The following is an 11,453-nucleotide window of genomic DNA, read 5'->3' on the forward strand; positions in this document are numbered from 1 at the left end:
AACAGACCTCCTGGTCCTGGGCTGCAGCTATCAGTCTGTCCCTGTCCCACACCAGTCTGGCTGCTCCTCTTGATGAGTCTAAGTGCTGAGTTTACAGACCAGCCCTATGGGCATGGCAGAGAGGATGGCAACCTGGCAGCTGTGGGGTTGAAGGGTTAAACGGGAGACCCAAGATAGGGAACTGGAGCTCCAGGAAAAAACAGAATGTCAGGGAGGCCTCCAGCCCCACAGATGAGAGAAGTAGCCTCCAAGAAGTGGCCTGGGGCAAGGAGAAGTGTGGGCTTTCCCCCCGACAAAGAGCAGGGGGAGTCCAGGATACAGGGCTGGAAGCAGCCAACAGACCAGGATGGAATCCCCTGGGATGAGCAAGGTGCCAGGAAAGATGTGGAGGGGAGGAAAGCAACAGTCAATAGGGTGCTCGAGAGTTAGGAGGGGCAGCGTTGGGCACACCAAGCAGGGCACAGTGTTAAGGAAAAAGAGCTCTGAGGAGCAGAAAAGAGAGCTACAATCAGGGCTCAGTCATGGAAACAGAAGTGACAAAAGGATGCTGGGAGCCCTGTGGAAGAAGGAGGCTAGCAGAAAGGGAGGGCAAGCAAGAGAAAGGCTAGGGAGTAAAACAAGGAAGCACTCTGTCTTGTGTTTAAGAGGAAAGAAACCCTGTTCCTATTTATAAGTTGAACGGAAGGGACAAACCAAACCAAGAGGAAGAGGCTAAGGACCCTGGGGAGGTTGGGGACTAATGGAGAGGTGGGACACAGGAATGCCCAGCCTGCCCGGGCAGAGGAGGAAGGTCTGGAAACCCTGCGGCAGCTGGGACAATATCTAGGGTAATTGGGACAAGGGGCTCTGCGGACCCAAAACACCATCTTGATATCACAAAAGCACAAAATGTATAAGGAAGGTGAGGATGAAGGACAAAGGGATTTCAGAAACAAAGATGATATCACTAAATAAACACCCACAGACATAACAGTATTTGCATGCAGAATATTTATTGTAAATGTTTCCATTATAGACACGTGTTTAACAACATATCCAGTGTACATTTTAACCGGTGGCAACATCACCACAGGTAGCTTTGATTACATAATCAACACTTTAACTTTTCCTACACATGTATATCAAATGTGAATGGTGGAATATACAAGTTAACCATCCTCCTTTAAACTACCTGAAAAACTACTCCCTCTTATTTCATTTTGCATTTTCTAGGCAGTATTTTTCCATGATCTTTAAAAACAGACGCAGGAGCTTTGGAAGAGCAGAAATGCAATTACTTGCACACAATATGATGAGAAGTGTTTCATGATATACAAGTTGACCTAGTACAAGTTATTAACATAGTACAAGTTTTTACTGTGTAGAAAAAATAAACTTACAGTGAATAAATAAACTAACAGCTTTATATATCAAGTTATATATGGAGTATAAAAAGTAGTTATATATATATACATATACATATATATAAGTGTGTGTGTTCTACAGTATAAATATACTATATACTTAAATATTTCGCGTGACAGAACATTATTTCATCTGTTTTCAGTTTTGTACATTAAAATACGTCTGACAGTTGGGGTCTCCCCTGATCTCTGGAGACCCTGGGATCCTCTTCCCATTCCAAGGGTAGACGCACCAGCAGAGCCTCTCCTCTCCAGCCAGGGATGTCTCACACTGCAAAGACAAGACCAAGGTCAAGAGCAGCAGATGACAAGGTGACAGGGGAATGTAGAGCCATAGCTGGCCCTTTTTCCAGTGTAGCCAAGCACTGCAGAGCCAAGCCAATAGTCCCGGCTGTGAAACCAGCTGCCAATGATGCCGGTAAATCTCACACCCTCCTGGTTCTCATCATAAAATAGAGACAGTGACTGAGTGGCACATGCAATAATGACTTCTCACGTGTGTTAAACAGCACAGCGTGTGCACAGCTGTCTGCTTCATAGCCCAATGTCATGGGAGCCCAACCCAGAGGGAACATGTCTCATGTGTACCCCACTGTGCATTGCCTGTGAAGCAGGGCCTAGTCCTCAATTTCTCTCAATAAAATCTACAGAACCTGTACTTCACTGAGGCTTAAAGCACTCCTCAACATGAAATCTTGGTCTGTTTGATCTCATTTATTATCTGGTAGGCCACAAAAATGTTGTTGTGTTTTATTAGACAGTTCAGAGAGAAAGTGTAAAAGCTGTACAAATAGATACTTGCTTTTCTATGTTAAGTATGTTCCCTTACTCTCTTGTATAAGTGAGGAACCTGAGATCCAAGCATTATGGGGCCTAGGAAAGTCTTCCAAAGCTATTGGCTTGCTGAGTGATGGAGCTCAGGCTTAGCCCCAGGGACCCTGGTCCAGTGCAGGTTTTCCTCCTCTGGCGGTGACACATTGACCTGTTCAATAGGCTATCTTCGCCTAGATGTTCCAGGTTCCCAGAGGGGTGGATCTGGCTCAAGACAACCAGTTCTGGGGTCTACTTTGGAGGGGACATTCTTTGCCATGAATGACCATGGCTTGGCAGGAATGTAGGGCAGGAGTCCCTTTCACCCTGACGACACACACTGGCAAGGCCACCTACCTGTCTGCTGTGATAAAATCCATTCTTGTTGCAGTTTGGCAGGTAAAATTTGGAAATGTCTTCTCCTGATGTCTCCTGTGCCTTGGTTAAACTCTCCATGACTCTGTAGAGTTCTACTCGGCAGGGCTCCTAAGAGAATAACTTTACATTAGGATATCTAACAAGACACAGTGAATTATCAGCTTAGACAATGACAGATGGAAGAGGTTTTGTAGAAGCCGGGGTGGCCCTATGATCTGGCCATGGGGACCTGGGACTAGGTGTCATGTGATGTGCTCCCACTGGGCCTCTTTTTCCCACCTGTGGTTAGTCTGTCTTGAGTTGTTCAGATAAAGAACAAGAACACCATTCTCTCCCTCACCAAACACTCTCTCAACACCTGCACAGAGACATCCCCAGGCAAGAACCTCACCAACACCACAAAACTCTTCCCAACTCCTCCTGCCACCTACTGAATACTTTGGGCACCCGCCATCTGGTTAGAAGAAGAGTGGGCATAGCTCTTAATTAAGAATTTAGCAGAAGAGATTTCTAGATTTTGAATAACTTTCCTCTGCAATCTACAATGTTATTTTACATAAACTAAATCAAGTGAGGATTAAGGCATTCATTTGGATAATTTAAGAATTAACTTTCCTCCATTTATCGTTATTCTCAGATTAAATTCCAAAGTGTTGAGAAAATGGTTTAATCCTCCCTTTTTCTGGGTGGGCATGTTTGTGGAAGTAATTTTTTTTCTCAAATCAAGTCCCTCCGACTTTGATTCTCTGTCGCCCTCAAGTGGTAGAAGAATTCAAAACAGACATTAATTAAGATAATGGGGAGTTGATGTTTGGGAAGATGAAAATTCTGAAGGTAGATATTGGTGGTGGTTGCAGAATAACGTGCATTACTTATTGTTACTTAATGCCACAGAAATCTATGCTTTAAAATAGTTAATGATGTATATTACTTAATGCCACAGAAACCTATGCTTCAAAATAGTTAAAACAGTAAATTTTATGTCTTTATTTTGACAATTTTTTTAAAGGGAAGCAAATGATACAATGGAGGTGAAAGCAGTCAGGGCGTTGTACTAAGTTTTGGAACAATGTAACTCAATGCTCTGACACCCTTATTTAGAGAGGAGCTCAGAGACATGAAGTAACCTATTATCAGGAACTACATTTTCTTTGCATCCAGTAGGCATCTCTCCTGAAAGTCCTTGTGTTCACAGCTTGAGAAAGTTTAGCTGAGAAATGACCACTAGGTTTGGGGGGAAAGCATTTCTTTCCAGGACATCAGGACCAGGAAGGAGTGGACCAGGTCTGCTTGTCACAGCCAACTCAAGCTACAGCCTCTGACAGGAGAGTTCCCACCACCCACCTGCTGGGCCTCACCTTCCATTTTTTGATGTTGGTGACATGGACAGCCTTCGAGCTATCATGGGTACCGATGGTATCCCAAAGAATGGAATGATCCTCTTCAGAAGGGGCCATCAGATGGAAATTATCCAGGAGCTCCTCCTCAGTTATCTCTGTGCTCTCTGGGCTTTCAGGGCTCCCTGCCAGGAAACATTGCAGACCCCATGAGCCCTCCCAAAGCATCCGCACCTCCGGGCCCCCAGGAGATCACTTCCTTACCTCAAAACCAGTCTGGGCCATGAGGATGGCCGCATTCCTTAACCCGATTTTCACTGACTCTCACTGTAAAGGACCTTGTAATGGTTTCCAGAAAGAGAAATGACAACAGCAATGCCAGCTCTGTTCCTGACAATAGTAAGTTTTGGGGACTGGCAAGGATGCCCCACGTTTCCGCTTTTAAAGCAGCAGGGGAGCAGAGCAACCAACGCATTTGCTGAGGCTGAGAACAACCCCAAAGAAGCCAGGATTAGAGTTCAATTCCTAACCGCATTAGTGGGGCGCCTCGTAACCTCAGCTTCCCCATCCTTAAAATGGGGATTTTACTAATATCCCTGAATGAATGGTACAGTTCATCTAGAAGTGGAGTCTAGAATGCAGCTCTCCTGCCCCAAAGTACTACCCTCTTCTATTTTGGGGCCCCTGACTTCCCACATCCTAAGGGACTTCTCTGCAACAACCCCAACCCACCCTCGTGCCAAGAGGATCTTGCAGATAGAGTCCAAAGGTGCATGAACAGAATCAGAAAACTGGCTATAAGGGACCCCCTGTGGAAATTCATCTCCTTGAGGATCAGTGAGAGGACTCCCTTTCATTTCCCCTAAAGGGCAGAGAATCCGCAAGAAAATCCTGTTGCCTCCTTGGAAGGGTCACTGACTCTCACACACTCACTCTAACACCCTATCAGGTTATGGAAGTCCTGATTCCTCCGAGAATGGCACAGGACGTGCAAGCAGCCCAGATGAGGAGATAGGGGCTGGAGTAGAGAAAGAGGCATTTCCTCCACTTCCCGCTACAAACAAATGCCTGCTTAAATCCAGGAAAGAACCTGATTGTCATGTTCTTAGGGGGCAACATACACATCAAACATTGTTTTTCTATGGCAATGAATGGAAGTGAAGCTTTTAGCCTCAACTCTCACATTATGTTCTGTAAACATCTGGGTAGCACATACTGTATCCAGGACGTATATTACAAAGGACATTCCAAACACCTCCTGGGGAGGCCAGCAGGAGGGATTCCCTTCTTAGGCCTTCCCGGATGCTCCAGCCACTGGGGCTGCCCACGTGCTGGCAACGAGACTGGTGGGGGACCCAGGGTGGCAACCCGACTGCGGAGGCAGCCCCACCGCCTCCCTCTACTCTTGCTGTCTGGGTATCTAAAGATCACTGGGCTACGACGAGGGCCAAGTGCGAGCTTCCTCCTTGAGTCTCCACTAAGCTATGTGTGCCCTGGAACATCTTCCTTCTTTTCCCAGGGCATGTCCTGCCAAGACCATGCAATGATCGGTCTCCTCTCCAAGCTCCTTCCCCAACTACGTGCTCTGGTTTCAAACTCTAATTGTGGACAAGCCCCTGCCCGGCTCCAGCCCCACCCAGTAGTTAGGGGAGTGGGGACGGGAGGTGCCGGTGGGCCAGGAGGTGCTGGGGCAGGGGCGGGACTGTGGTACCTGCAGCCTCGGCATTGGAAGCGGAGGCGTCAGAGTCCTGCACGCAGGCGCCTTGGCCGCGGGTAAGGGCGTGCAGGGGTTGCTGCTCCCCCGGCGGCGCGCGGCAACTGAGTCCCCGGGCGCAGCGTGCAGTGGCCACGCCGCACGCGGCGCCCAGAGGCAGGGCGCACATCGGGCAGCAGCCGCAGCCGGCGGACCGGGTGACCTCCGAGCACGAGGCGGGCACCGGCGGGCAGAGAGCGAGCTTCTCAGCGGAGCAGGGCGCGCACTGCCACGGAGCGCCGGCTGTCACGCCGACCTGGACAGTCAGCAGGAGCAGTACCAGCCAGACGCGAGCAACGGGGACCTCTGACATCTCCAGGCGCGGGCAGCAGACAGGAGCCGAGGCTCTCTGGGCTGGTGGCGGCGGGCGGTGGCCCATACTCTGGACAAGTGACAGCGGAGCGGTGGCCAGTGCTCTCTGGGAGGGTGGCGGCGGCGCGGCGGCAGATGCTTGCTGGATGGGATGGCGGTAGCCGATGCTCGCTGGACACAGCGCGCGCCTTATAAAGGGCACAGGCCGCGCCACTTGCACCAGGAGGTTAATGATTGGCAGCGCGGCACGATAGGAGCTGAGTGTTCAAAATAAGTTTGTTTTGCTAGTGCGCCCAAGGCCCTACGCAAACCGCAGGTGGGAGGAGGGTAAACGGTTTTGATTTCATACTGTTTGTCCTGTTGTTAGGGGGTTCAGGCCCTGAGTTAAAGTCCAGTTCTAACAAGTGCTCAGCTGGGAGGGGGATGGCGTTTGTTTTTGTTAAAACGACAGCCCAGGCCCAGCTGGTCAGGCTCTTTAATTGACACAGAAAAAGCCCTAGAGATCTCCTGCAAAGCGTCTCCTGCAAAAATGAAAAACTCCTGGGTAACACCAGCCCACCCAGCAGTTCTCAAATGCAGAAACCAAGGTCCCGCGTGAGGAAAGGCGAGATGGGATTAGAATCCGGGTCTCTGCAAGCCCTAGCAGGTTAGCTGTGGAAAAGCCCAGAATTGCTTCTTTCTGCAGGAAAAAGTCTCTAACCTGCAAAGAAAACAAAAACAAAACAAAACAAAAAAACACAGTTCATCCTAGGGCTCTGCCAAGCTCCCCAATCTCACTCTACCTCCAAGAGCCTTTCTCCTCTTTGGAGGGGCAGTTAAGAAGGTCTAACAAGGCCTTGTCAGCAGTGGAGCCAGGATCCCAGGGCACCTGTGACTTTCAGGCACAGGCCACATATTTATCAGTGGCAAATGCAATGGTTTTCTCTTTAGTTAAAATTCTCATGTATTGGATATTCTCTTTCACAAGAAAGAAGTCACAAGAAGAAAATCCTTCAGAGAAAGTTAGAATCACGCTTATCTCCAGGAGTTGCAGGCTCTCCCCATGACTCCCTCCATGGCCTTCCAGGGGAGAGCTGTGATCAGGGAGCATGCCACGCTCTAGGCCTGCCCCTTGGCCTCTCCTGTGATCCCCAAACCCCACATTTTCCCAGCCACCTGGCACCATCTTTGCCTTCCATTCCAGGCACAGGCTCTGGGCCACTCTACCTCCAGGCCTGGGCCTCCTGTTGTCCCTTCAGATCCTTTAGGAGTGGTGTTGCCAAACTGGGAAATTGGAGGTGGCTTGTCCAGCCCCTTGCTTTATAGAGGAGAACACTGAGGCCAGAGAAGGAAGGATATTGCCAGGTCAAAGTCACAGAGGCTATAATGGTGCATCCTGAACAAGAATTCACTTTTCTGATGCCCACACAGTCCTGCTTACCGTAAGCAAGCCCTAAGTAAATGCCTTTCTCTGTAATCTGGCTAAAACACTCTAAAATAGTAAAGCATTGCTGAATCACCTCAAGCGACAGTCATTCTTACATTCAAGGAAATGATCCCTGCTGTGCCCTTCAGGGCAGGTGTAAGGGCAGGTGAAAGTAATAACTGTCCTGAAATTCTGAAGCTGGAGCTAGAGTGGTCTGCTCTAACAATGCCACCCTCAGCTGTTTATCCTACAGATGATGAGACAGACATGAGAGATCATTTTAAACTTATGTGAAAAAATACACGAGCCAATCCCTATCCTGAAGCCATATTGCAAACAACCTAAATGCCCATCTCTAGGTGCTGGATACATACATCCTGGGGTATCCTTCCACTGGAAGACAGAGAGCTATCAACAAGAAGGAGCAACTCTGATTTTCTGATAGGGAAAAATCTCTAAAATTCAAGTAAAGTGATTCAACTTAAGTAAAATCTCCTAGCTAAGTACAAATACTTAGTGTGGTACTGTTTGTGTACAATAAAAATAAGATGAATGTATGCAACTGATTCTACATTTATTACATGTTTTGGGAGGAATACATAAATTGATAGCAATGCCTTCTTGTGGGTGGTGGTGAAAAATGTGACTGAGGGACAGACTGGTTTTCCTTGCATACCCTTTCTTAACCTTCCATATTTGTAGATATACTTACACTGTCTATTACACTATCAATCTAAAGAATAACCAAGGGGCCGGGCGCAGTAGCTCACGCCTATAATCCCAACACTTTGGGAGGCTGAGGTGGGCAGATCACCAGAGAACAGGAATTCGAGACCAGACTGACCAACATGGCAAAACCCCATATCTACTAAAAATACAAAAATTACCCGGGCGTGGTGGCAGGCACCTGTAATCTCAGCTACTCAGGGGGCTGAGGCAGGAGAATCGCTTAAACCCAGGAGGCAGAGGTTGCAGTAAGCCAAGATCGCGCCATTACACATCCAGCTTGGGAGACAAGAGCGAGACTCCGACTCAAAAAATAAAAATAAAAAAATAACCGAGTTAAAATTAATTGATGACCTCCTTTTCTCACCACTTTCCTGTTTCTGTGGCCTTCGGAAAGTGACTTGGATTTGCCAAGCTGGCTTTTGTTCTACCTCTAAAATCTCCAAAGCGTGATGACCCCAGCATCTCCTGCAAAAATCAAAATAAGGTCAGTGAAGCCATTGCTGTTGGAAGTTTATGATTGTTTGTCATTATTTCTTTACAGAGCAGAGTTTGGCATTTGGTAAAGGAGCTGACCAACAGTTTTGAATTTTTTGACATTTTTAGGGTAGATCCCTAAGCAATTTGATTTCCAGAAGAAGAATGTGTGCTCTGGATTTTCTCTCTGACTTCCTCAGTTTGCAATCCGTGCCCACACCTGAAATGTTTTCTTAATGAAACACATGAAAGAGGCAATTCTTTGGTAAATATCTGGAGGCCACCTGCTGCATGCCAGGCAGTGTACTCGGCCCTGGATTGTTGTGCACTTGCTCAGCATTCGTCCCACCCATCCTCCCTGAGGTCTTACTTCTCCTGCATGTAGTGAAAATTCGTCCCCTCAAGGATCGATTTCCCAAATGTTTTCCTTGCTTGCTTCATAGCAACAGCAAACCAAACAGCCCCCAAACGAGACAGAGCTCTCCTCCTACTCCTGACCCTCTGTCAACACAGATGGAGCCAGGCCCCTCCCTACAGGCCTGTGTAAGCCGTCTGTCCATCCGTCCATCGTGTGTGGGAGTGAGCAGCCCTGCCCTGGTAGGTCAGAGTCACAGCTAATGATGTGACTGCTCACACAGCCATTTCTGGGAACATTCGTGAATCCCCAAGCCCCACTGCCCCCTGGCAGGGGTCACAGCCTGGTCTGCCTTTCTCTGTAATCTTTGGTGCTCCCAGTGCTGACTCTCATGGCTGGCTGGGGAGGCTGGGGAAGCCTGACCCTAACCCCATGACTTTGGTCTTGCTGTTCTTAGTGCCTGAACTTCCATCACCCTATTATGCTCATCAAGTCCATGGTCTCTTCCATCCATTCCGGAAACTCTTTCTTGCAGGAATCTATCCTGATATCCCCCACCTCCTACAGCTGCCCCCTCAGAATGAATTGCTCTTCCTTCCAGCTTCTCCATCTCAAGCTCCCAAGCTTCTGTCTGCATTCTTTTTCTCACCCAATAGTGACCGCAGTGGCGTGGAGGAGAGGTACTCTTCCAATGTGGGGCAGGTACTGAGCTAGGTGTGGGGGAAAGGGGTGATGGAATGCCCTACGCTGAGCCACAGTCTTGCCCTTATCTAGCAGGATGATGGTCTGTCAAGGGCAGGCTACTTACAACCTACCTAGGATAAGTGAAGTGGGAAGAGACAGTAGATCTATTTGTGTCTGGGTATGTCTCCATAAGCTGCTGGCCATGGCTGGTCTTGGAGGGTAAGTGGCCTTCCTCCAAGCAGCAAAGGAATGGGGTGTTCAATGTGAGAGAATAGAGATGATGGTGGGGTGATGGCAGACAGCTGGGAAGAGTGCAGTGTGTTCAGGGAAGAGCCAGTAGTTCTACCTGCTGGGAGCTGGAATAACAGGCAGGGAGTGGCAGGGGAGCAGGCACAAAGAGGTCTGGAGGCTGTGCAAAGGGGTTTAGACTCCTTGTTAAGGCAGCAGGCCACCACCACAGGGGTATAAGCAAGCTAAGAGAGTGGACATCCTTAGAAAGGAAGTTCTGAGTCAGGCACAGTGGCTCCTGCCTGTAATTCCAACACTGAGAGACTGACATGGGAGAATTGTTTGAGGCCAGGGATTTGAGACCAGCCTGAGTAACAAAGCATGACCCTGTCTCTGTGAAAATAAAAATAATTAGCCGGGCATGGTGGTGCATGACTGTAGTCCCAGCTACTCAGGAGGCTGAGGTGAGAGGATCACGTGAGCCCAGGAGTTTGAGGCTACAGTAAGCCATGATCACACCACTGCACTCCAGCCTCGGTGGCAGAGTGAGACCCTGACTCAAGAGAAAAAAAGAGAGAGAGGAGAGAAGGAAAGGAAGAAAGAATTGAAGAAAAGAAGGAAGGAGAGAGAGAGGAAGGAAGGAAGGAAGGAAGGAAGGAAGGAAGGAAGGAAGGAAGGAAGGAAGGAAGGAAGGAAGGAAGGTTGGTTGGTTCTGGAAGATCACCAGGGAGGGAACCGGCACCTGGGGACCCCTCATTTCTGTACCCCTTCTGAGCATGAGCCACACACCCAGACAGAAGCTGAGGATCGGCCATGAAGAAGGCAGAGACTCACCCTCAAAGATGTAGAGGGGGAAAAATAGTAAACAAATACTTTAACAAATGCACTGCAGCTTGTGATTAATGCATGAAAGAAAGAAGAGAGCATCAGGAAGGGGACTATGGAATGATGCTTCAGATGGGATGGCCCACATAGCAACCAAAACTGGTGAGAGGAAGAGTTAGAGACAGATAAGAAAAGCCAGAGAGCTATATATGAGGTCCAAGCCTTGGTTAAAGGCCCCTCGGACTCCTTGGAGCCACCTGCACAACGGTGTGCTTCTTTGGGAATCATCATCAACTCTAAGGGGCCTTTGACCACCCAAAGGTTGAGGACCATTCTGGGCTCAGTTATATCTTCATGGCACTACTCCTTCCTCCTATGACCCCTTCTCCATCCCTGGGGACCCACCATAAACGTCCTCGCCTCTGCACAGCCTGACTTCAGTGGCCCCCTGTGCATTCCTGATGCTTAATGTCACATTGGGTTATACTCATGCTGAAGAGCTAAAATAAATGCTTATCTACGTGTGTGTGTGTGTGTGTGTGTCTGTGTGTGTGTCTCACCTGGTTTAGTGAACAGGGAACAAGCACATAGATGTCCCTCGGTCTAGCACCACACAGGCACCAATAGGTGCCCCATGCCCATTTGATAAAGAACTATGAATCCAATTTCACAGGGCACTGGAATCAGAGCTTGAGAGCAGGGAGGGGTGGGGGAGCTAGTGTTTCATAAACGTTTACTATACTGGGCATACCTCATGCCA

General features: G+C 48.5%; 1 protein-coding gene across 1 annotated transcript; it reads right to left on the reverse strand.

Moving 5' to 3' along the window:
- Window positions 1–975: 975 nt before the first annotated feature.
- IGFBP1 (insulin like growth factor binding protein 1) lies at window positions 976–6,142 on the reverse strand. Its single transcript, XM_007981390.3, has 4 exons — window positions 5,640–6,142; window positions 3,950–4,113; window positions 2,571–2,699; window positions 976–1,674 (listed from the first exon to the last, which is right to left on the reverse strand). The coding sequence occupies exons 1-4, from the start codon at window positions 6,058–6,060 to the stop codon at window positions 1,543–1,545; spliced, it is 846 nt and encodes a 281-aa protein (XP_007979581.1). The 5' UTR covers window positions 6,061–6,142; the 3' UTR covers window positions 976–1,542.
- Between the last annotated feature and the right edge of the window lie 5,311 nt (window positions 6,143–11,453).

Source organism: Chlorocebus sabaeus, chromosome 21 (assembly GCF_047675955.1).
Source record: "Chlorocebus sabaeus isolate Y175 chromosome 21, mChlSab1.0.hap1, whole genome shotgun sequence".
Lineage (NCBI taxonomy): Eukaryota > Metazoa > Chordata > Mammalia > Primates > Cercopithecidae > Chlorocebus > Chlorocebus sabaeus.